The 26824-nt window shown below is 39.5% G+C and overlaps 1 protein-coding gene and 1 long non-coding RNA gene across 5 annotated transcripts in view; one reads left to right on the plus strand and one right to left on the minus strand.

Annotated features, from left to right (window-relative positions):
• The window catches only part of TMOD2 (tropomodulin 2), a 46692-nt gene extending 31843 nt beyond the window's left edge, over positions 1 to 14849 (plus strand). The window contains exons 8-10 of one of the 2 annotated variants that reach the window (XM_024128899.1): positions 6612 to 6755; positions 12464 to 12608; positions 14538 to 14849. In XM_024128899.1, the coding sequence (XP_023984667.1) occupies positions 6612 to 6755; positions 12464 to 12608; positions 14538 to 14572 (324 nt within the window). In that variant the 3' untranslated portion in view covers positions 14573 to 14849. The remainder of the gene's footprint in view (positions 1 to 6611; positions 6756 to 12463; positions 12609 to 14537) is intronic. The other variant, XM_024128898.3, reaches the window with a different exon arrangement.
• LOC114487194 (uncharacterized) lies at positions 8567 to 26255 on the minus strand. Of its 3 annotated transcripts, XR_008618559.1 has the most exons (5): positions 26203 to 26255; positions 25874 to 25920; positions 12328 to 12453; positions 9730 to 9870; positions 8567 to 9082 (listed from the first exon to the last, which is right to left on the minus strand). It is a non-coding gene; the product is annotated as an uncharacterized lncRNA (long non-coding RNA). The 3 variants fall into 3 exon arrangements; XR_003682039.2 differs by lacking the exons at positions 25874 to 25920; positions 26203 to 26255 and adding an exon at positions 17735 to 18525; XR_003682040.2 differs by lacking the exons at positions 9730 to 9870; positions 25874 to 25920; positions 26203 to 26255 and adding an exon at positions 17735 to 18525.
• Positions 26256 to 26824: the final 569 nt, after the last annotated feature.

The raw sequence follows: 26824 nt of genomic DNA on the forward strand, positions 1-26824 counted from the left end.
GTCCCCTGCATTGGCAGGCGGACTCTCAACCACTGCGCCACCAGGGAAGCCCCTCATTTTAATCTTTGAAATGGATTAATGTGTCTCAAAAATATTTTAAACAACCAAATCTTGTAACATTTTTTGTTTGATACTGTTAACCAGAATATGAAAAAAATAACCAAAAGCCCTATTCCTTCTATGCACTTTAGATAATTCAGGTAAATAAGGAAGCCCCTGGACCCAAGTAAATACTACTGCCATTGCCATCATCAGCGTTAACCCTCCTATTAATAGCTCACATTTCTTGAGCAATTAGTAAATGCCAGTGCTGATCTCTGTGCTTTACTCGCGTCATCTCACCTAATCCTCACTATAATACAGTGAGGTATGTACTATTATTAGTTCCCACTCTAACAAATGAGCAATTTGAGGCTCAGAAAGGTTAAGTAACTTTTCCAAAGTAACACAACCAGCAAGTGGCAGAGCCAGGATTCACCACCAGGTCTTTCTTGTTCCACAACCAGGATGCCTAACCACCAAGCTATGCTATATTTACATACTGTGCCTCACTGTCGTACATTTGCTAAACTATGGCAGTTGTCAGAAGCCTGAGCATCAGGCTACATCAGTGGTTCTACAGCATCTGATTCTCAGCACTTGAATTAAGCTAGAAAAATGAAAGTTTTCTTGACTTGATGATGCAATTTAAAGTAACATGTCTTTTGGAAGATCTAAAAGAGCGTTAGGGACTTCCCTGGTGGCGCAGTGGTTAAGAATCCGCCTGCCAACGCAGGGGACACGGGTTTGATCCCTGATCCGGGAAGAACCCACATGCCGTGGCGCAACTAACCCTGTGTGCCACAACTACTGAGCCTGCGCTCTAGAGCCCGCGAGCCACAACTACTGAGCCCGCGTGCCGCATCTACTGAAGCCTGCGCGCCTAGAGTCCATGCTTCGCAGCAAGAGAAGCCACCGCAATGAGAAGCCCGTGCACCACAACAAAGAGTAGCCCCCGCTCGCCGCAACTAGAGAAAAGCCCGTGTGCGGCCATGAAGACCCAATGCAGCCAAAAATAAGTTAAAAAAAAATAGCATTAAAAACGGACAACATGAAAGTAATGACCACCCGTCACAGTGTTGCCACAGAGTAGATATTTGAAAAATACTTGTTAAATGAATGAATGAACGTGCCCTCCAACCTCTCAGCATTAGACAATATTTCCATGATGACGACAGCAAATTTGAATTAAGCACTCATGTGAAAGAGGGGCTAAGCTTCAGAACTGATGTTTTCACCAGCAATTCTTACATATCTAAATTTGTAGGTTGAAAGCAGTTTTGAATTTGAAACCTATCATTAAAATAGAAAAAGAGCAGAACTAAATTATTGGTAAGGTAAAGTTAGCAAATTAAGGGTTTTTATCTGTGTATGATTTTGTGTATAATCTCTGCCCTTTAGTAGGTTTGTTTTCAATAAAGCAAAAATATTCACAATACATTTTGTAAGTAAGTAACTAAAGGGATAAATAAAGAAATGATTTGTCATTTCTGTTTAATATATTATTTACAGTAAAATGGCAGGGATGCAAATAGTGTATAGTTCATTGTCAGCACTACTAGTAAGCAGTCTAACTTCTTCTCTAAGTCAAATAGATAACTTGCTAAATTGACTAAATAAATTTCAAATATAATAATCTCTTTGTTACTGTTTTTAATCCAACAACTATGTATTGAATGTATGCCATGTGACAAGCAAACCATACAACTGCAAGGAAAAACTGTTATCCTTGAGGGTGTGAAAAGCCTCTTTTAGCCTTATGCCTGGATGGCTTCACATGGTCCAGCCCTCACCTGGCTGACCCCAGGTGGTTCCCCTTTCAGCTGTGCTATAGTCAGGAAAGAACTTTTCTATAGGTTTTAATTTGGTTGATTACCCCACAGGCGGTAGAGATATTCAGACTGTTATTATGGCTGAACAACTTGCTGTTGAGAATTACAAATCAGCATTAAAGCAAGAGCTTCAAGAGACTTTTCTATGTAAGGTTCAGAAACAGATTCAGCAAAGTACTTGTGGGATTATTGTGAATATAGGCCAGCTATGTGTATGTGGGATGACATTATCCCCATTTTACAGATGTGGCAACTGAGGCTTAGAGTTTGAGTAATTTAACTAAGATTACCCAGCATGTGGCCAAGCCAGGAAGCAAACTTAAGTGGCCTGTAATCAAATTCAATTTGCCATGCTCCAAGCACTTCCATATAACCACACCTATAGCAGGGAGTATTAATGAAACTTGCCACAGTAATGAATGCCGATATAGAGAAAAGGCCCAAATATGTAAAGAAATGCTATTACGCATTATTAACAGGTATGCCACATAAAAATCAGAAGTTTCGGACAGCACTGTCCAATAGGAATAAAATGAGAACCATAAATGTAAACCACATGTGTAACTAAATTTTCCAGTAACCACATTAAAAAAAAAAACAAAAAAAAACCAGTGAAATTAAACTTAATAATGTATTTTATTTAAACCACCATATCCAAAATATCATCATTTCAAAATGTAATGTGAAGATGTAATGAGGTCTTTTACAGTATTTTTTCCATACTACATCTTTGAAATCCAATGCATGTTTTACATTCACAGCACATCTTGATTCAGAACTGGTGCTTTTTAAGGGCTTCATAGCCACCTTGTCCTGTGGCTACCACCGGAATAGTACAGGTTTGGACAGTGCAGGAAACTGCTTTTCCGGGCAATTCTATAAAGTACTGAAAGCAAAACCTTCTCTTTAAAAATGTATTTCTACTCTAATTATTTATGTAACCTTTAAGAAATCTAGTCTTTGTTTTACTAATGTTATTATCCCCAGCACATGTAATAGATGCTCAAATATTTGCTGAACTGTGGTGAACCTGGGCCCACAGCCCAGGGTTATGTTTGGCTGGATCTCTCTTCCCTGTTTTGTTCAGTATGTGAAAAGTGTTTTCTCAAGTTTAAAAGAAATTGGCAGGATCGTGGCTACTTGCCAGGAGGTCCTGCAACTTTTTTACAAAGGCCTAATTGCTCTGACATTTTGTTATTCTAGTAATAGAAGTAAATCCCAAAGCTTGGAGCGTCCATAAGGAGAGGCTTGATGCTTTCCCTTCTGGGGCTCTAATTAAAATGCATACACTTAATTCTAACTAAAGACCTAGCGCTGAATAAATGCACTTTAATTTACATGGTGTACAATAACATCAGTCCAAATCCTTGAGCTTCCTGGTAGTTAAAGCAACTGCTTGACTAATACACAGGATTATTCTTCTAGTCCAGTGATTGTCAACTCAGGGTGATTGTGCCCTCCAGGAACATTTGGCAGTGTCTGGAGATATTTTGGGTTGTCATGACTGGGAGGGGTACTGTTGGCATTTCGTGGGTCTCAGAGATTGCTAAACCTCCTACAATACACAGGACAACCGCCCACAAGAAAGAATTATCCAGCTTCATGTCAATAGACCCGAGGTTGGAAACCCTGTTCTTGTCCCAAGTTGGATTCCTTCTCCTCTTCCTTCTTCTTGTCTTTTCTGCCATAAAAGCAGTTAAAATAGTTCAGAAGTTCCTTGTTCTACTCCCCAGAGCAATCACTATTAGAGTTTGTTTTTTATTCTTCTCATTGTCTGTATGACTTTAATTAAAGTGGTTTTCAATCCTTGCTGAACATTAGTCACCTGGAGAGCTTTTCAAAAATGCAGTTGTAAATCAACTACACTTCAGTAACAAAAAACAAAACAAACAAAAAAAGCAACTATCCAGGCCACAGCCTGAGATTCTGATTTAATTCATCTGAGGTGGGGCCCAAGCACTGCTATATTTTTTAAAGCTTCCAGGTCGTTCTAATATGCAACCAGGGTAGAAAAGCACTAATATACATGCACTTATATATATATATATATTTTTTTTTTTTTTTTTTTTTTTTTTTTTTGCTGTATGCAGGCCTCTCACTGTTGTGGCCTCTCCCGTTGCGGAGCGCAGGCTCCGGACGCGCAGGCTCAGCGGCCATGGCTCATGGGCCTAGCCGCTCCGCGGCATGTGGGATCTTCCTGGACTGGGGCACGAACGTGTATCCCCTGCATTGGCAGGCGGACTCTCAACCACTGCGCCACCAGGGAAACCCAATGCACTTATATTTTTGATTTATTATCTTAGACAATTTTTGATTCTCCATTAGAAAAGATGAGGGCAGTTCTGTACTCTACCTTCTATTCCTCCTTCCTTTTCTACATCTGAATTGTAGTTATTCTATCATATCACATGTTTGAGCTTTATACATTTTATGTCATTATATTCTGTTATGTATATAGATTGACTCCAAAAAAATGAAAACATCACCAGCATTTACAATTATCTGGCTGTATAAATATATAAATCTCTGTTCTCATGGGCCTTAAAATCTGGTGACTAATGGCAGTCTGATTCTTGTTCCTTTGTGAGTAAATTTTTCTTGCTAAAAACTTTTAGGACTCTCTCTTTTCTCCTGGAGTTCTGAAATTTCACCTGTATGTGCCCACATAGGAGTCTTTTATTTAGTCTGCTGAGCATCCAGCAGGTTGTTTCAGATAAAAACTTGAAGCTTTCTTCAACTCTGGGAAATTTTTCCCTATTATTTTATAGTTTCTTCCTCTCTGTTGTCTTTTTTTTTTTTTTTTTTTTTTTGGTCCTTCTGAAATTCCAATAAGATGAATGTTGAGCTTCTGGATCCTTCCCTGAGTACCTCCTAACATTTCTCTTGTATTTTCTCTTTGTCTTTTACTCTACATTTTTAAAACATCCTCAGTTCCATATTCTAGATCACCAACTTGCTTTTCAGCCATGATCATTTTATAATTCTGAATGCCCATTGCTTTTAAAAATTTCAATGTAGTACAGATTTTCAAAACTTTTTCTTGTTCGTTGTCCTCTTTTTAAAGATATATGTAATAGCCAGTATTTATTTATTTTATGGCTACAATGTTTTTCTTTCTCCTTTTTCTTTTTTTTGAAGTAGGGCAGGGTGGAGAGAGACTATAACAATTAGAAATTTTACATATTTATGTTTTCTGAATAATCTCTGTTCCCTGTATGGCATGTTCTCCTGTTTGGTCAACTTGGCTTTTCTCTTTCATGGTGTTGGTTTTCCTAATATGTCTAGTAATCATTGGTTGCCTGGTCATATTTCCAAATAGAGAACAAAACTGATTTGTGTAAACCGGGACTATTTCCTCTCCTGTTATATCGATCTGGTTCACCAACAGATCTCTCCCTTATAAGGGAAGCCCCTTTATGTTTCTCCATTTGTTACCAACTGACAGGCCATATATTTTATTTATTAATTATTGACTCTGCCCCTCCTACTCAAATATAAGCTCCCTAGAACAGGGATTTTTGTTTTCTCTACTGCTAGCACACAGTAGAAGCCTGATAAATAGTCTTTTTTGGTTGAATGAGTGAGTGCTTTTGTAAGCAGGCAGGTGAATTGATTGGCGGCCTTCTCTGCAGTGTGTGCATGAGAAGCTGGCAGGCAACCAGGGAGTCCTCTGCAAGTGCTCCAGGTTGTAGGGCTTCACTCTGCAAGGGATACATTTCAGTATATTTCCTTCCTGGGCAATGGCCGCCTCTCCTCTCCCTTCTCCGACATAGTATCTGGTGGAAGATCTGGAGGTGTCTCAGTTTCTGCACTGCTTCTCTCTTGGGACCTAGCACCCTCACTAGAGCCTCTTCCTGGGAGATTTCTCACTGATGGTTATGCAGGCAGTTGCTCTTTTTCAGGGAAGCCACAGGGAGGGATGGTGTGCTCGCCACCTGCTCTAGCTGATCCACCTGTTCCTAAGGCAGCTCTTTAATGAGATGCCCTAATCAGCTCTTACCTCTGGCATCTCAGGCAATTTTATGCTAATTTCTCCACCAATCTTTCTGTTTATTTTAGCAATTCTTCAAGATAATGGCCCTCTTTTTTTGTTTTCTTGCACTGTGAGAGTTCTAGCCACTTAAAAATTATATCTTTTCTTCATGACAGTGGGAAACTTTGGGAATAAAGGGAGCAGACAGGTTCATGTGTGCAGTCTGCTGTCTTGAACTGGGAGGAGTCTTCAGCGGTTCTACCACTCTGAGTGTTGATTTTGTTCCAAAAATTATCTTTGAAAAATCCTGATTTGTGATGACCTGAAGTAGTGCCCAAATTCTAGTCAATGATAAAAAATTTTTATCCATTCATAGTAAATGGGAAAAAATGGAATAATTCTGAGATTACGTCCTTTCTACACTTTTCCTAATGTTAAAATGCCTTTTCTCAAAAAAGAAATTGACAATGATAACAGATGGTAGTGAGTTTTTTTTAATGTCCTTAATAAAACAAAGTTGTTAATTCTATGTATCTTTTTTTTTTTTTAGTTTTGTATGTATGTGAAATTCATAAGTGTGGGCTGCTGAACTGAACTATCTTTATTGCATTTTTAAATTATTATCTTTGTTACTTGGAGGTGAAAGTATGATTTAACTAAGGTTTTCTTTAAGTACTGTAAAAATTATGTATTTAATGTGGGGGTGGGAAGCTTAGTAAATAAATCTTCAGAAACCCTAATGGTTATTTTCTTTTTCACATAATAAGGCTTTTGCAGATATGCTAAAAGTAAACAAGACCTTGAAAAGTCTAAACATAGAATCCAATTTTATCACTGGTACTGGGATCCTGGCCCTTGTAGAGGCCCTCAAAGAAAATGACACCTTGACAGAGATAAAGATCGACAACCAGGTGAGTTAATGCACAGGGTACATGTGAAAGGGAGGAATACCACAATGGAGGGAGTTAAAAGACAAAGTTCTGCGACTTAACTTGATGTTCTGGCTTTCTGGTAAAATTATGACAGCTTCCGGCGTGTGGAGGGTGTGTGGGAGAGCATATTAATAATTAAACGGTGCACAGTGGGGAAGCCTGAGACAGAAAGCTCTCCCCAACCGTGCGCTAGTCAGGCACCAGAGGAGGAAAAAGAGGAGATGGGGGCAGAGGTGTTGACAGCTGCTTTGTTCAGCCTTCATCATCCTTGCCTCTTAGCAGGAACTTCAGCGCAGTCCTGCCCCAGCCTTGCTGTTGCCTCTCACTGGGGCTATGAGAGAAGCAGAATGGCCACACCCAGAAACAGACTCCTTGTCCTCGGTTGGAGGCTGCCAGAGCCAAAAGAGCAGTCCCGGGCTCCTGCTGTCTGGTGCTGGACACAGAGCCTTGTTTCCAGGACTCGGGGTTCTAGTAGATGGCCTGGCTTACAGTAGTAGGCCACACCCACCGTGTGATCACAATCTCAGCTCTGCTGGAGCATTGCTCCAGGTCCCACCAACCGCCAAAGCAAGCCGCTTTTCCCTGGAGCCACCCCCTCCTGTACCCTGAAGACCTCTTTTTCCCAGCATCAGCCTACAGTGTTGCTGTAGTCGCTCTGCTGGTTTCAGCTGGTTCCTGCTCTCACACAGCAACTGTCAGTTCTCAGCATGATGCTGTGCCCTTCCCCTTTGGCTACAGGGACGTGTTTGCCGTGGGATTCAGTGAATCTGTGAGGTCTAGACACTGTATAGTTGGAATAAAGGGCCTTGGAATGGACCAGAAAGAGGAGAAAGCAAGGAGACTTGTGCTGTGAGCTTTCCCCTGTGGGGTGATGGGACTGGCAGTAGGGGAAGTGACCCCTGCATGTCTAGGAAAATCCCTGGTCTAGACCCTCCAGGATGTGATGAAGCCCCAGGGTCCCACCCAAGACTATTGCCTAAGCCTGGAGACCCCCAGCAGATCCCATGAATAGTTCTACTCTCCTTTTTTTTTTTTCTTTTTTTGCTAACCAGAACAAGTGGGCTGTTTCAGTGCAGGTCCTCTGTCCCTAGACTCCTCCTGAGCCTTGTTGCCAGGAGAGCAGGGGAATCCCACCAGGAGACAGGTACTCCCTCACTCTCACCCTCCCTAGAAGGGATGCATTATCAAAACAGCTTTCCCTTGCAGAGGTGTGGAGTGAATCCCTGGGAATGTGCACACGTGGCTGTACACACTTAGGAAGCTTGCTCCTGTGTATCCTAATGTGTCCAGCTGCTAGTAAATTAGGGAGTGGGAGAATAGGAAAACAAGCTAGAGGGAGATATTAAGTGAGTGAAAAGAAGTGGTAGCTCAGGGATATATATCAAATAGGCTAGTATCAGGAGGAAGTTATGAGGACTCTTAGTAAATATTTCCAGGAGTGCTAAGACAGAATTGGATACCTCATTCCAAAGTATGTTTAACTTTCTGTGTTGGTTCAGGCCATTGTGAAACCCCATATCTGAAATAATGTTCCAGGTACTTTGTTACCAGTTCCTTGTAAGATACTACCTAGGTAGGGTTGCCAGATAAAATACAGTTAAATTTGAATTTCAGATAAACAGTGAATTATTTTTAGTACAAGTATGTCCCATGAAACTTTTGGGACATACTTATACTAAAAAATTATTTGTTATTTATTGAAATTCAAATTTAATTGTGTCCTGTATTTTTATTTACTAAATCTAGCAACCTTATACCTATTAAATGAGCTGAAATCCTGAAAATTTAGAATAGAGTAGCTTTTTAGAATGCATGTGAAGAAGACCTTGAAATATAAAGTCTGCTCTCTTAAATCCCTCTGAAGCATCAAACCTCATCTCTCGTCCTCAGTCATCTAGGGGTGGATTTCTGTAATTTTTCAGCTTTCATCTAGCAGTATGCCTCTGAAATGGCTTCTCTTTACTTATAATAGGAAAGAGTGTTAAGTTCTAAAGCAACTGGAAAAATTATTTGCTTTATTCCAATGAAGGAAATTCAGACTCAAAACTTCTCTTCCATCCAGATTTTCTTCATTGACTCATAGACTGTTAGAAGTAGACCTCAAGTTTCCTCATCTGTACAGTGAAGGGTTTGAAATAAAATAATCTCTATGACAGTTTCCTCAGGAAGGGCCAGCAGCTGAGACCAATTTAGCATCATTGCAGCAGGCAGCTGCACCAAAATGAAGGCCTGCTGAGAATCCAGCACTGGCGTGAGCTGCCATAACTAAGCTCCAGGTAAACAAGTGATGATTTAATCAGGTGCCCCTGTGAGAAGAACAATCAGTGATGCATATTAATGAAACAGATGGGTAACTGCTAAATAAATTTGAGTCGAGAAAAAAGGTCACAAAAAAGGTGATCTGAAGGACTATGTGCTTAACTTTTGTTTCTTTTTCTTTGTATTTAGTGACTTAAAATAAAAAAGAGAAACATCCAAATTATAAGAAATATTGGTGCCCATTTGTTTCCCTGGGTTTATACAACACAAAAGATCTCAAATCAAAAAAAAAAAAAAAAAAAGACTCAGGCTAAGAAAGAAAGATATGCTCTATGCTATATTACTTTCTTCCCTTCTTTTATATGCCCTCCTCCCAATATAATTTTCTTTGGCTCTTATATCCTTTTATCACCACAGCATGCTCAAGCTGTATATTACCCAAATCTAAGACACCAAATGCCTAAGGTTTGTGAGGGGAAATAGAGGGGTGTTATGTCATCCCCCTCCGTCAGCTACATCCACCTTGAGCTCCTTTTGGCCTTGGATAGCACCTTTGGCCCACCCCGGGGGCATAAGCCATAACTATGGCAGCCCCGACCTTAGCTCAAGTCTCAATCTCTAATACAGCCCCGTTGTTTGAAAGTGTGTCATGAACTAAAGTTGCTCATGAAACTTTGAGGTCAGTATCTCTTACCTTTTTGCTGCCTCTCGCTCCCATGGCCCTACACTGCTGAGAACAGTGATCTCTATACTGTGGATACCCAGAATTGTTATTTTCTGACTGGAAATATCACATTTTGTTCATTTCTTGGGGAGAGACTCGTTTGACAGGTTGCTGGATGAAAAGAAAGAAGAGGAACAGAGTTAAGCCTTAGAACTTGCCTAGAACACAAAAATTCCTCCATTAACTTTTCTTCTTCATCTGCCCAATACTTAAATTTTCCAAGTTTAAAAGATATATATATATTTAAATATATCTTTTAATATATTATATTTGAATATATTTAATATATTTAAAAGGTGTGTGTATATATATATATATATATATATTTAATATATTTAATCAAAATTGCATGATTCAGGCACAGACATAGACTTGGCAAAGCTATAGGGTCCAGAAACACACCCAAGTACACCTGAGAATTTTGCAGCAAGGTAGTATTTCAACTCAGCGGGGAAAGAATGAAGTAAAAGATGGTGGGTCTACTCACTAGCATTTGTTTTTAAATTTCTATTGGAGAATAGTTGATTTACAATGTTGTGACTCACTAGCATTTTAGAACAAAATTACGTTGGGGCTCTATCTTAATTCTGCTAAAATTCATTCCAGGTGAAATGAAGATTTAAATATTAAAATATATGAAATCATAAAACAAATGGAAGAAATGAGAAGTAGAGAGGCTTCCTCAACATGACATAAAATCTAAGAGACTAATAAATTTGACTATGAAAATGAAAAAAGGTCTTAATCAGAAAGTCAAAAGACAAACTGAGAAAAGTTTTTTTAGCATGTTTGACAAAGGACTGATTTCCTAATATATAAATTTTAAAAACAGGAACCACAAGCTGGTAGAAAAATATACAAATGACAGAGGTTGGTAGTTTCCAAACAAAGATATACAAATGCATAAGAAAATTAATTGTTCTTAGTCATAATTTGAGAAATGCAAATTAAAGCAATTAAATAAATACAAGTGAAATAAATTTTTACCCCTTAGATTGAAAAAGGTGAAAAAGATTCATAATATCCCATGTTGGCTAAAGTAGGGAACACTAGCTCTCCAACACTATCAGCAGGAGTAAAAATTGTCACAACCTTTCACAGTAAGTCAGTAATTTATCAAAATTTGAAACATGCTTACTGTTGGGCCCAGCTATAATTTGCCCTACAGGCACATTGGCAGAAATGCCCCAGGACGTACTTTGTGTGCAAGGGAAGTTCTCCACAGCATAGTTTGGAATAGGAATGGAAAGGAATGTAGCAGTCAGTAGAGCAAAGCTAAATAAATTATGATCACTTACTACAATACAGTGCTGCGCAATTGTTTACAAGGATGAGGGAAACATACTTACCTACATGAAAAGATGTTCTTAATGTTAAATGAAGAATAAAAACATGTTTCAGAACAATATGCTAGCGTGACCCATTTATGTGAAAAAAAACGTAGATGTACAATGTGATTATGTAGACATATGAATGCACAGAAAATGTTTCAAAGACTACATGCCAAACTGGCTTTCTCTATGGGGAATGGGAATACTGGGGAAAGGGAGCTTTTATATTTTATACACTTTTTTTGTTTGTCTTTTCTTTGTACTTTCTTTTTTTTTTTTTTTTTTTTTTTTTTTTTGTGGTATGCGGGCCCCTCTACGTTGTTGCGGGATCTTCCCAGACCGGGGCACGAACCCGTATCCCCTGCATCGGCAGGTGGACTCTCAACAACTGCGCCACCAGAGAAGCCCTCTTTGTACTTTCTAAAAAAATTAATGAATATAGTATGAAAAAATGTACTATGTTCTTTAAATTTAACTGTAAATTCCTAAATGTACATGCCCCATTTTTTAACTCTACTTTTAAAATTATTATTCTATGTCTCAACTTAAAAAGCAAACAGACAAAAAACCTCTTTCCACCAACTCAAAAAACATAGGGGATTTTCCTGTAGCCCAATAACCCCTTCAGTGTTCGATAATTCAACTAGCTACAGTTCAAACCACTTTAATAAAGCCTCTTGAGGATCTCCTAGTGAGACTGTTGGGAGAGAATGGCCCATCTTCAGTTATTTTTGGATATGGACCCCAGAATAGAAAATTCCATAATTGGATTGATTGCTATAAGACAGTGTCACTATTAAAAAAAAAAAAACACCCTTTGGGGCTTCCCTGGTGGCGCAGTGGTTGGGAGTCCGCCTGCCGATGTGGGGGACACGGGTTCGTGCCCCGATCCGGGAGGATCCCGCATGCCGCGGAGCGGCTGGGCCCGTGAGCCATGGCCGCTGGGCCTGCGCGTCCGGAGCCTGTGCGCTGCGGCGGGAGAGGCCATAGCGGTGAGAGGCCCGCGTACCACAAAAAAACCTCCCAAAACAAAAAAACACCCTTTGTTTAAACAGCAGATACTGGGGTAATTGGAAACACCAAGTATTTTGCTTTAATTTTACATCTGGAATTGTCTTTTCCTTCAAAAATAATTTGCTTAGTCTTTTCAGTTTAACATGCCAGCAGAGTCAGCTGTCTGTTGGATTTTGCTTTTCCACAAGGAACAGGTCTCAAATAACTGTATGAGAGAAAATACCTCAAGTGATTTTGTCCCTTTCAATTTGAGACTTTTGCCTTTTTGTCCAACAAATAGCCATGCATCTTTCCCATGTGAGTAACTGTTTCCTCTTCCTTCTTGGCCATTCTCTGTATGTGTCCACACCTGCAATCAGAGACAGCAGTTGGGAACAGCTGTAGAGATGGAAATTGCCCAGATGCTGGAGGAGAATTCAAGGATCCTCAAGTTTGGATATCAGTTTACCAAGCAAGGACCACGAACAAGAGTGGCAGCTGCCATCACAAAGAATAATGACCTGGGTAATGCAGCCATAATATGTGCTGTTAGCAATTAGAAGAGCAGGATGACCATTCATTTCTCCACTTCAGATATAACATCTCACAGATACCTTTCCACTGGGCTTTGGTGTCAGCCCTTCATCAGAAGCACATTATTACATGGTCATAGGAATCCTCATCATCTTCACAGTGTTTAAGTTTTATTTTAGCATTCTTTCAAGAGGAACTGCTTGTTCTTTTTTTTCCAGACAGGCTTTGATTTTTGCTTGATTTCCTTTGTGCATTTACTTCTCCTTTACTTACTTCTTACATGTAATCACCCTCTGTTGTTATCTACACCACAAGATGGACACAGTGACATGGAAATTCCCAATTCACTTATGTTTGACTCCTGACTGTGCTTTTGTACTTGGGTTTAAATATGGTTATTGGTGATTTACATGTGAAATGACCTAACAGAGCTATGTTTTATAAAGGTTAAGCTCAGAAGTAGCTTTTTCAGTTAGCCTGTCTTTAATCTTTCCTGCTACCCACTCTTTGCTGAGGACTTCTGTTAGAATGAGGTGGGGCATGTCCTGGTCAACCACAGCAAAGAATGGAACTGATTGGGAAGGCTTGGTCTGGGGACATCCCAGCCACCTGAAGCAGTGTGGAGCAAGACCATCCAGGTGCAGATAGTCCACTTGGCAAGCAGTCTGCCAATAACAGAGCTCAGTCCCCAGTTTGAGGTTCAGGGACAGAATGCCAGACCTTGGACAGGGAAACTGGACAAGGTGTCCCACCAAGTATAGTGCTGGCCATGGAGAGGGTTCAGATGGTGGACAAGATGGAAGTTAAGGGTTAGAACCGGAAGGGGGCAGGTACATGTTAGTGTCCAGTTTGCTGCCCAAGACCCTGAGGCCCAGCAAAGGTGCAGTGAATGGCACCCAGAGGCTGGCCAGGCATATGGCAATGCTTGCCTCCAAGGTGCAAAGGGTGAGGCTCAGGGGGCAGCCCAGCAAACAGGGCTTTGGGGAATGATTAGAGCAGCAGTTGGAAGATTCCTGGGAAAACACATGGGTCCTCATCTGAACAACACGGAGAGCAAAGAAAAAAGGCAAAACAAGAGGTCTGAAGTAAATGGAGAGGCAGTCCTGAGACCAGGAGCGGCAGCTGTGGGCAACAGCTTTTGTTGAATTTTCTGCATCCAAGCAGGAGCAGGCTGGGCTATTTAAAGTGGGAAGTTGAGGCAGGGCCACAACCAGGGCACCTTTTTTTTTTTTTTTTTTTGCCAAATCCAGGAAGATTGGAGCAGCCCTCTTCCTATTCACCAGAGGAGCCTGCAGGTGGGGAGGTGAAAGGGGGAAGAAGAGGGTTGCAGAAACTGGGAATGCAGTCTGGGCAGCTTCTTTGATACTAAGTACCAGATTAAAGGAACCTTAATCTCTTGAGTTTGCTAGCCATCTGAATCATGCCTTCCTTGGCGGTTGATACTTCGAAATTTCCATTTAAAACAGATTTAGAAACTTTAAATTTCTGTTTGCAGCGCCTCCTGGTTTTCAATCCAAAATCAGAATTGTGAATGTGTCATCCTGGGGAGTTAGTTATAGCCAGTTGGTGACTGAGTTACACAGAAGCTGAGAAGATGTGCTGTGGATAAGTAAACATGAAAATATTTAGAAGTTCACTATTTCGTGGGTTTGTTCTGGACCTTCTACTCCATAGAAATGGGAAAGCTCTAACATTCAAGTTCCCAACTATCAGACTTAGCTTTATTTGAATGTAAATTACAAAAGGCACTGGACTATTCTATCATTTCCATTTATTGCCACATGTAATTAAATATTGAAAATTTTGATAACTGTATTTTCAAGTGCGTGAGATTGCTATTCTGTGTGATTATTGTTGTTTGTTTGAAGTTTAAGAAATATTCCTTCATTTTGTCTTTTTATACCTTTCTTTCTCACCTAGTTCGTAAAAAGCGAGTTGAAGGAGACCGAAGATAAACTTCCACAAGAAGAGGAAGTTTCACCATGGTGGCAATTTCAAAACAAAAGCTCTTCTTCTCCATTGGGACCATTTTATCAAAGGTTGTTCATTTCCGTTAACCACACAACTAATAATTTAATTGTTATTCTTTTTTAGCACTACGTATTTGTCTTGGATTTTTAAACATATACGATTGTTCTGTTTGCTCATGGGCACCTCTGGCAACTTGCACCAATGGACTTATGCAGATCTTAGTGGGTGACAACAATTGAAAACGGTTTAGTGACTTTCATATTGGGTGGTATTGCTTCCTTACATGAACTTTTTTTTTTAACCATCGAAAGGAACTTAGTATATAAATGTGTTTGTGATTAAGATAGAGGCCTATCTCTGTTTACATGCATAGCTTTGAGTTAGGCTAAATACATCAGAAGTGTTCTGCTGACCACATACGAAGTTAGTATTGCCAATCTTTCACTGGGTGAAAAAATGTGACCAACTTAACACAAATTCTCCCTTAGTTCCAGAAAAATTACTAAATGTACATGCCCTACTGGTTGAAGATCAGTGGTGTCATCTTCATAAAAAGAAGACAGCATTATGATACATAAGCATAGCTTTAGCAAATAGGTATGAAATATTCTTTCACCCACAAAAATAGCTTCAAACCAGACTCACAAGTAGCAAAATGAATTAGCATACCTACTTTTACTGATTATTCCATGTAAATTCTATCTTTAACATCACTCTATGGATAACTTTTTACAAAGATGTTTTGAAGTTTTCCAGCCATGATGGCAAATTTTTAAATTTTAGCAAGAGGGAAGCTTTTAAAATAGTACATTCCTAAATAAAACAATTATAATCGCACCTTAAGGTTGTCTGTTACACATGATTGCATTATTTTGGCAAATTTTAGAAGCATTTATTGCTTTGTCTTTAGGGCAACAAGATCACAGGATGAAATGTGAACATTCAAGTTAATTATACAGGTTTTGTCCACATGGCATGATCCATCCAGACATTTTCAAACATCAGGAAAAAATGTGAATTATTGTTTATCGAGATGTTTGTCATCCCAAGGACAAAGCCTGTGAAAGTACAACTGAGATGATTGCATGGTAGATGCATGAATCTTTTCGTCTAGCAGTGCACCAGTGCAATATTAAGCTAAGGAAACATGTGACTGCAGCCTTTGACACCAGCTCACAACTGTCAGTGCCTGAGGCTGGACTTGGTGACCCTCTGACACTGCCTTAGGCACCTCTGCCTCCCTTCCCCACCTGCTTTCCTTCCAACTCATTCTCTTTTTTTCTTCTTTTCCTTATAATTCTGAGCCTTGTAAAGGTGACATCCTTTGTCCTGGTGACAACTGGATCTAAAGAAGTTGCTGGCTCAGGCAGAAGGTGGGCCCAATCCAGAATTTACTAAGTAATTGAGTGTTCCTGAGTTGCTTGATAGCAGTAGAACAAATAAATGAAAAAACAATTCATATATTATTCTAGTTAGTTTATAAAGCACGTGGAAACTGTTTGGGATGGAAAGCCCTTATAAAATTTAACATTTACCTGTATTATAAGTGCCCACATCTCTATCTCTAAAATCCTTTGGAAAAGAAAATAGAAGAAAACAAAATCCTTTGAGACATAAGAATACTTTATACTTTTTTGAGGGAATAATGAGCAGAGCATGTTGAATTTTGGAAACCCTAAAAATCCTTTAATTAGCTTTCTACTGCATCTCCCTATCTATCTATCTATCTATCTATCTATCTATCTATGTAGCAACTACTACTGGACAGTTTTCAGTCTGATTTTTTCTTTCCCTCCTACTCATTTAGGTGTGGTATGTTAGAGTCAACTCACAGGCTTACTCATTATTAAATTATCAAGAATTTTGTAAACTGGTTGTTAAACACAACCATTATTAAAAAGTAAATGACATGCACTTACAATTAAATAAATTATATTTAAAAATGAAAGTAATACTCAAAAATACACTTTACTATTTTTCATACTCTTGAGATTATTTGCACTTATTGTGTCTGTATGGCAGAAATAGTATATCATGGTATGCTCTTATACATCTCTGCCCAACTCAGTAGTTCTTCCCAACTCAGAAATTCAGTACTTCTTGTTGGTAATTTGAAATTAGCCATGGTGGGAGTATTTATACCATGGAAATTAGCAAATATTACAAATCAGGGCTTTCACCCCATCTCCCCTACCCCCAGTTTGCTGGTTAATAAACATTCAGCAGCACACCACTGGGTAAAATGTATACAGTTCTTCTCCTCCTTCTTCTTCCTCCTCTTCCTCTCCCTCTCCCTTTCTCTCTCCCCCTCCCCCTCCCTCTTCCTCTTCTTCTTCTTTTTGTATACATGTTTTGGTTTCCATGTTGCCAGGGAAGACACATCTCTTAGTTGTCTTCCTCCTATCCCTTTAGATTTGTTGCAAATATGTTTAAGTGCAGAGTAGCTGACATGCCTCTCTAAGTAAGGCTTTTTCCTTTCTTTTCTCATTTACTCTCTTTCTTGCCTTCACCCCTAAGAAATCGTGGGTCCTACGGAGTGTTCCCTGCAGCCCCAAGGTGCTGTGGACCGGGGGCTAAAGCAATTCTTGGCAAACCCTGTCAGAAAGCAAGAAAAAAAATCAGGACTTGATAGTGACTGTGCTGCAGTTGTTGATAGTATTAAAGCAAGATAATGGGATATTGTCAAAATTTAGCACTGTTTTTAGCTTATAAAATAGTTGGGTCACATGTATATAGAGTCTATTAAATATTTATTATTAATCAGTTTATCTTATCATTACCTGTGTTTTTGTAGTAGCTTGAAAGGTGACATTTCCATGAGTATTCATATAACTATTAGAAGATAAACTTAGCTTTTGGGGAGCCTATAAGTCATTTAATTAGCCTAGGACTTCATTTCCCTGTCTGCCAAGTGTGTGTAAGTAGAAGCTCTTTCGTGATCCTGAGCATGATTAATCCCTTACCATCCATCATGGTGGGGCATAATGTATGTAAAATATTTTTATATGTATGCATTTTGCCAAATATTATATCGAGATATTTGGCAACATCTGGACAGTTGATTGAAAGGAGATCATCTCTCCCCAGACCACCTTCTTTCCCCTTTTAGACTTGTACAGGCCCACCCTAAGTGTAAAATCACTCACCTGGACTCACAGGCTCCTATCACCAACACCCATTACAGAATATGTGGAGGATGACTTTTAGGAGATACATTTTGAAAGTCTAGAGAGATCATATAATTAGTTCAGCACTACATCTCCCCATCTGCCAGAAGTGTATAAAGGAAACTTTTATCCTCATCAGCATGACTAAATCCCTTCCTTTCATCTTGGTAGGGCATAATGTAAATACGCGCGCGCGTGTGTGTGCGTGTGTGCATGTTGCCAAATATCCAAATATCTAACTGGGTATTTGACTGCATCTGGACCACTGATTGAAGGGAGATACTCTCTCCCAAGACCCATTTCCCTTGTCCTTTTTAGAGTTGCTTCAGGCCCAGGTGAAATGTGAAATCACTCCCTAGAGTTTGTGGCTTATGTCACCAACCACCAAATTTCACAGCATGTATGGATAACTCTTAGGGAATGAATTTCAGAAGCCTGGAAATCATTTCATTGTTCCAGCACCAAATCTCTCCATATGCCTAAAGTGTATGGGTGAAAGCACTTTCATCTTCATCCACATGATTAAGCCCCTTCCTTCCATCTTTGTAGGATATATTGTATATAAATATTTTGTACATAAAGATCGCCAAATACTGTAAGGAGGTGTTTGGCCAAAGCTGGACTCCTGATTGAAGGGAGATGCTGTCTCCCATCCCTCTCCCCCTTTCCTTCTCAGAGTTGCTGCGGGCCTAGGTTAGGTAGAGAATCACTAATCTGGAGGGGCTCATGCAACTCACCCATTCTTAGAGCACGCAGTTCATCTTACAATAAAAGCCCATCTCCATTTAAAAACTGAGAAAGCATGCCAATGCCTATACTCCTCAAAACAATTTCCCTAAGGGAAGCGTGGCACATCAAACCAAAAGAACAGCTGCTTCTCTTCCACACAGAAATGTGGCCCCTGGCAGGTCACCAGCATTAGGGAAACCAGTGTGTTCTGAATAACTACCATGAGAATATTTCAGACAGTCAAACTTGAAACCAGTTTAAGCATCAACATGTTTTCAATGTAAGATAGCCCTTTAAAATTTACAAAAGAGTTTGGGGATATTTTCCTTTTTTGTGGGCATGATGTACTTAGCCCTCTTCTAGGCACTGTGAAGGAGACAGGAAGTGAAAGAACTCTGGATTAATATAATTTGATCAGTGTTTCTGGGTTTTGGGGTAGAGTGCCTTTTTGAAAAGTGGATACCATCTTTAGCTCAAGTATTGATTGCATAAGCAAAAACAGGCAGGGCGCAGTAAGCTGTGAATACTTTGTTCTGTGCTATGTTACCTGTACTCAGTGGAACTGTTTCTGGAGTTGGGTTTTAAGTCTTGATTCTGAAGCTTCCTTCCTCTGTTCCACTAATGAAGCAATGACGGCTGTTTTCATTTTAATGAATAGAGAACTAAGAAGAAATATTTTAGCTCTGCCTTCCAGTAGCAGTTTCCCCTTATTGCTCCTCATTTAAAGTATCCCCACCACTCACCATTCCATCCTCAATGCTCAAGGATTGAGACACATGCAAAGGAAAAGTGTGAGAATGCTTGGGAGCATCAGGTGAGCCCTCTGGATGAAAATCACATGATCAGGCCCCCTGGTAACAAGCTGGAGAGAGAAAAGTACCCAGAACCTTAAGGATGTATTCATTGTTCTTGCTCCCAACTCTAGGTCAGATTGAATTTTGTTTTGTGGTTCAGGAGTTTAGTAGAGTGGAGGGGCTAAGTGCTGTGGGGAAGGAAGATGGAAATTAAAGGTTTTGATTTGCTTAAGGGTAGGAGTAAGTTCTGCTCAGCTTACCTCTTTCCCATCTTTCCCTAACAGCTATAATTAAACATTCATTAGATGGATGGAGGAGTTGCAAGGTTTGAATTTATAACCTGCCTCTGGGTACTATTCTAGGAAGGTTGTACACGTACCAGAGGTTATCCCAGTTTTGTGATGCATCATTGACTTGGGAGAGGGTGAAGGAGACTAGACTTTTCTCTGACATCTTCCATGGTAGTCATTCAGAGCACATTGGCTCTGCTAGTTGGTATGGTGGAAGGGCACCATACTAACAGGTTTGGAGGCTGACTCCTAATCCCATCACCAACACTTAGCAGGTATATGATCATGGGCAATTCATTCAATTGCCTGACAATTATAGACTATATAGGGGGAAGAGCACTGGATTTGGAGTCAAGAAACTTGGACACTTGGCTCCATACTTTCTTAGCTGGGAGACTTTGGGGCAAGCCACTTAGTCTCTCAAGCCTTAGGTTCTTCAGCTATACTATAATGGGAATAAACTTCACTAACTACCTCACAGACTTGTGGTGAGAATATAATCAGATAATGGGATGAAAACACTATACTGGAAAGGGCTATACAAAAGTGGGAGATCATTTTTATTATCTATTCACTAATGTTTTCCACTGCCTCTTGAATCCATTTTATTCTAACCAACAATTACATCTCTCACATCTTTTTGAATATGAGGAATTAAAACATGGGTATGATGTAGGGGACTGGAATTATTTTACTTTCCACATAGAGGTGGGAGAAGTGGTTGATGGGCGCAGTGGGTGTTAGATATACCAGTGAAGTATGGGGGTGGGCATTTTCCTGGGCCACTTTGACAGTACCCTGGGACGTGATCAGGACCCTTGCAGAGACACTAAGGGGAAAGCAAACAGTGATTAGGAGTTGAGAGGAGGGTCTGGCGCACTGCTGCCCTCCTGTCAGCTTTGTCACTACTCGGGGGTGGGGTAGGCTAAGATTTGAGGTGTGATTGGAGGCCTAGGAAAGAAGACTGTCCTTAGGATCCCAACAGCTGTGTAACAGGCTCCAGCCCTGATGGTGAAGGGGAGAAAGTGTTACTTGTGAGATCAGCTCTCCTGGGCATCAGCTGCTTTGTTATCACCAGCAAACTTAGTCCTGGTCAGTATTATTTTCTGCTAAGAAAGATATTGAAACATAGCCTCAAGGAACTTTCATAAGCACTGGGAAGCAGGGACTGTCTCATCAATCTTTGCATCTTCAGTAACATCTAGTAAGGTGCCTTGTATATAATAGGTGCTTAATAAATGTTGCTTGAATTGAATTATCCTCCAACCCCACAAGAATTATGCTCAATTTTCCACCAAGTGATATTTTTGGAAAATAGTACTGATTTGTATGTCAGCTATTTGTGACTTTGGGCAGGTCTTTCCATCTATCTTGTCTTCATTTCATTTGTAAAATGAAGTGAGTTAGATGCTCTCTAAGGTCCCTTCCAGCTCCCAAATGTTACAATCCTGTGATTCTAAATGTTTCCATTGCCTCTGAACGTGGGTGTGGGTGCGCAATACCTCCCTTGTGGCTCCATCTCTCCTCCATAGGCTTTGTTCAGAGGAAGAGGTCTGAACATTCCACAGAGTTATTTGTTCCTCTGCAGCGGTTTTTACTGTTTTCAGAGTAGTTCTGGAGGAGCAGCCTTTTTGACATTTTTAAATGTATGATATTTTTCTCCTCATATTTTATTTCTCATGGTGGAGAAAGAGAGGAGGAAATGCAAAGAAAGAAACTGAGCACAGTAAACATGGCATGTTTTTCATAGGTTTTTATTTAGGGAGAGGGAGAGAGAGAGAGAGAGAGTGTGTGTGTGTGTGTGTGTGTGTGTGTGTATGTGTGTGTCTGACTGAGCACATATTGACTGGATAACAGAGAGAAGCCAATCAGAATCAGAAGTACACTGTGTGATTGGGAGAAGCTGGTCCAGGATTAAAACTTTCCCATGGATAATCTAAATGTGGATAGATAAGAATTGGCCATATGGTGAAATGAGATGGATAGAAAATGTACTTTTTAAGGAAATTTTATTTTGGTACCAAATTTTGCCAGTGACAATCTTTAGTTAAGAAAGAAATTATTCTGAACTAAAATTCTCATCTCTGCCACTTTGGTTTTAAAAAACCCCATTATATTCATGGAATAATATTTATATTTTAATTAAAATTTTATCTTAATTCTGTTTCATCTATTTAAAGAAAACAGATAAGCAGCATTTTTCATTGCATTTAAAAATGTAAAATACTTGCATGCCACCAATGTGTAATATCTTACCAGTTCAGATGCCTGTAATGTGTGACCTATGTGTACCTGTATTGTTTTGAAGAGAACAAAGGAAATAATACTTTGTAAGCTGTTTAAACTTATATTGGCAACATTTATCTGGCTAAGCAGTTATTGATAAATCCACATAGTTTCATTTTTCATTTTGAAACTTTTCACAGGTAGACATTGATTATATTCATTAGGGAATTAAAGATTAATTTGCCTTTTAAATGTGAAATTGAACATTATGTGGGAAATAAATGTGTAAAAAAGCAAAATGTATGAAACATGAAATACTTTTACCATGATAATTAATAAGGATCCCAGTCGGCACAGATAGGTGCAGTTTGACCTTTTGGAATTTGCCAGCCTGACCTAATGCTAAGGTAAAGGTATACTGTTTTAATTAATCAAGATCTTTCTGCTTTCAAAGATGTAATGTATTCATTTGTGTCTGGAATGAAGTTTCCAAGTGAAAATGTACAGAACATTAGGAATAATAAACTTTTCTTTTAAAATGATAGTAAAGACTGATTTAATCTAGATAATTTTAAGACACATTGTCTCTTTAAAATAAATGATTGGCACCATGTTCTCATATTAGAAAAGTACATTTGCTAGAAAGGACCATAGAGTGCCCTTATTATGAGGAAGATAAGAAGTAGACACACAACCAGAAGTAGCCAGAGGAGAAACAAGACCTCCTTATTAAAACGAAAATACACACACACACACACACACACACACACACACACACATTCAGCTAAACAGTTAACGTTTGTTAGAATAAATGGGAGCAAGAATACAGATATACTTAACCCCAAATGGGTTAAGTGTATACCTTGAATTTTTTATATTAACTTTGGAATTAAATTTTTTGTAAGCTATGCTGGGATTCAAAACAGGGAACACTAAAGTTACATTGTAAAGGCTTGTCCTGGAAAAACAAGAAAACCTACTCTTTCTGCCACCCTGCTGAACTCTGCCCTAACTCTTTGTCACTTAGACTGATGATGAGGTCCAAGAAGAAGCATAGAAGGCCTGTATCTAATTTCTGTATTTGCTGTCTCACACCTTTTCATGGTCAAGGAGGTAAAGTAATTATTTTCTTTGAAGAATTCTCTCAGTCTGTGAGGCTGTAATGAATGGGAGTTACAGGTGTGCACTTTGGGGTCAGACTTGCCCAGTTCAGATCTCACTTCTGTTAGTTGTATGAATTTCTGCAAATTACCTAGCCTCAGTCTCTTCACCTCTGAAATAGGAATCACAGTCATACTTCACAGTAGGACTATTATGAGGATTCATGTGTAAAAATACTTAGAGCAGTGCATGGCATACAGAGGGCACTTAGGTATTAGTATCCTAAATTCTAACCTAAATTAATATCCATGGATATTAACAGCAACAAAGTTCTCCGTTTAATGCTGACAATGTCAGGAATTTAAGGAGGGCTGAATCTTACTCATTTTTGTGTTTCCACTGTCCATTCCCTTCTGGCAGACAGGCCCTCCCCCATCACTCCAAGAATCAAATATAAATTAGATACAGCTGACTCAGAAGTTACTCCTGACCCACCCTCTCATTTAGCTCCTCATGAATTCCCTGATGTTTCAACTTGCTTGTACTTGCCCTGCTTTCTAGGTGCCCTCCTTTGGATTTGGCAGTCTGGCTTTGAGCAGTGACTCCTTGACTTTGGGTCTGTTGTTAGACTTGACTCTGTTATGGACCACCCTCTCTCAGTTTGATCATTCAGCCTTTCTCTGCGTCTGTAAGAAGTGGCGCCCCACACCCTCCCTGCCTCAGCTAACAGCTCACTTCCCAGCCCACCAGTCAGGGAACACAATCAGATGCCCACAGCTTCCTGCAAGTATCCCACATATCACAGGGCCTCTGCAGGAACTAGATGTACATGAGCTTGAATGAGGCGGGGCTGTGCTTTGGCCCAACCAACCTAAGGAGGGAGATGATGTAGGAAAATCAATGCATGACTCAAAAGGCGTGGTGGTGGAGGCTGGGTGGAGCTGGGGGAGGTTTCCAAATTGTAGACCACTGAACTTACCAATCCTGAGCAAAATTTTAGAAAAGTGTATTATCCGCTTTAGTGGTTTGTAAGCACTTAGAAGTGAAGCAGTGATCTCTAACAGGTAGCACAGATTCACTTATATTAAATGATAGGAAATCATGAGAGTACAGTCAAAAGAACCTACTGTGTTTGGATTTCATCAAGACATTTGAGAAAGTCTCAACACCCTTGAGAAAGAAATGTGGGCTGTATAACAGTTCAACTAAATAGTTAAATGACTGGTTTAAACAGTCTTTTTTTTTTTTTTTTTTTGACTCATGTTGATAAGTAAAGGCTGATGAATGGAAGAATTTCAACCAGGAGGGCTTAGCCACTGCATGGCTCTTTCCTCGATTCCAGGGATCAAACCTATGTCCCCTGCATTGGCAGGTGGATTCTTATTCACTGTGCCACCAGGGAAGTCTCTAGTTTTCTACTTTTAATCCAAAAAGTCAACTACAAAAGATAGAATGGGAAAAATGTGACTTAATTGCCATCTGTGTGGATAAAGACTTTGGTGTTGACTAAAAGCTTAACTGTAAGAAGTAGAATGTGTCTGCCTAAACGCCAACTCTAGCTTCAGTGACAGTAGACAAAGAGTCTTGATATTTGTCCAAAAATCTGTTATTTGTCCTGGGCTTTGGGCCTCAGCTTTTGGAATGCCTACTTCAATATTATTCCCATCATCCTTGAACTTTGGCATGGTTGGTGATAGGTATTTTTAAAGGTAATTCTTATATATAATCAGTCAACAGTGTCACTGATAAGAACAAACTATGTCATTTAGATTTGCTATTTTATGAATATTGATTTTCAGATATAGGCAGGTATTCTAGATTTAATCTGAGTGAAAAATCTGTTATTTGTTGAAATTCTATCAAATATAAACATATATTGCTAATTGGATAAGTAAAATGCTGTAATAATTGCTGATTGTGAAAGGTTTCTTTTGTCTTCAACGTCAATTAAAAATAAATTCAAAAATTATTCAAAAGTATTAAGAACTTTCAAGTAGATAAGTAGGGAAATAGGTTGACAGTTGCTACAAATATAAAGAGAGACTGCATTAGTTAGATAACTTAGGAAGAGCAAGAATATCTTTTTTAGTTAATATATGCCTAAAATTTTAAAATAATAATACAAGGAAAGATAAGTAGAGATTACATCATACTACTATTCTTTATAGAAATCTTTGGTGTACCTAGCATGTATAATTTAAAATCAGAATTTAATTCTTATTTAGTTCCATTTAGGACACGGCTCTGTTCATCCACTCGCCTCTGCTGAAATCTGACTCTCCAGTGACTGTAGGAGAGTCTAACAGCTCACAGAACTGGGAAATTATTGTTCCTATGCTATACTATGTTAAACTTTACTATTTTAGCACTAACATTTTAAATAATATTAAAACGATCATTTAAATTTTGGCATCAAATTTTAGGTTTATTTGTGTATCCAGAAGTTGCTCCGGACGCGCAGTCTCAGCGGCCATGGCTCACGGGCCCAGCTGCTCCGCGACATGTGGGATCCTCCCGGACCGGGGCACGAACCCGCGTCCCCTGCATCGGCAGGCGGACTCTCAACCCCTGCGCCACCAGGGAAGCCCCAGAAGTTTATTTTTTGATAGTGATATCTGTGAGCAGCCTTGGCTTCAGCTGAAAATTTAAATTCTCAGCCCTTTGGCACTTAGCTGAAATATGCATTTAGTGCACCCTCAGTGGAGGCACAGTAGGGTATGAAAATATGAGGAATGGCAAAATCAATTCCAGCTGATGGCCTTAGGGAAGTTTGAGTCAGAAACAGGCATTTGAGACGGGCAATGAAACATGAGGAAGCTTCTAACAAGCAGAGATGGGATGCTAGGGAAAGATATTTCAAGCTAAAGGCTTCGCTTGAATCCTTTCTATAAAATGCCCCAGCTATGGTGTTTGTCTTCTCTGATTCCTCCCTCCCACTGCTTTAACCAACTCCAAGCTCCCAGGGATGAAATCCTTACCTTTTAGTTACAACTTGATGTCTTTAGCTTAAGTTTTCTCAGTTCTCCTATAAAACACATTAAAAAAAAATAAACACTTCAGTATATTAAGGAAGCTATTTCCTAAAGGAACTTTTGATAACAAGAAAATTGCCACTGGCATTAATTTGCAAATGATGATTCAGTGTGACACGCTTTATGAGTTACTCTGGCAGGAAGTTTGAAGATAACACTAAGGGCTTGTAATACATTAAGTAAAGTCACAGTGTCATTTTGTCAATCACTTTCACTCTGACGAAACCCTGGAAACTAACAGGATGTGTACTCTGTTCCTTATTCAAATATTTTACCTAACAGTCTCAGATGTGTTCTCTTTCCTATGTTGAACTTAAACTGTTTTCCATTACTTGAAGTGGGATTAAATGTGTGGGGGAAGGGTGCCAGACCACTTTTATTTCAGAGGCTCGCCTTTCATGGAATAGGCACTGCAGTAGTCAGCTTTGCTAGGTCAGTCTATAGTAACAAACAAACCTAAATCTCTGTTTACTTCTTGCTCGCATTACATGTCAGCACCTGTGTTCAGCCGAGGCTCTGATTCCATGTGACTTCTCATTCTAAAACCCAGGCAGAAGAACAAGACTCTATTTGGGACATGCCATTCTCTTGGTGGAAGGAAAGAGTAAGCACACGAGTAGGAAATGGCACTCTTAAAGCCCCCACTCAAAGCTGTCGTATTGTCGCTTCAATTCATTTTATTGGCCAAAGCAAATTCATGTTTGTAAGCTTTGAGATTACAGTATGACAGTATTTTTGTAAAGAAAGAAGGAAAAGAAGCCTGAAAATATCTACAGAGAGGCGCTACAAGTCATATAACAGTGGGTAAGGTAGTCTTTTCCTCTACGGGAGAGCAAATATTTGGGAACAATATAGCAATCCACCACAGGCATTTAGTAGATTAACCTTTTCAGTTAT

Source organism: Physeter macrocephalus, chromosome 11 (genome assembly GCF_002837175.3).
Source record: "Physeter macrocephalus isolate SW-GA chromosome 11, ASM283717v5, whole genome shotgun sequence".
Classification (NCBI taxonomy): Eukaryota; Metazoa; Chordata; class Mammalia; order Artiodactyla; family Physeteridae; genus Physeter; species Physeter macrocephalus.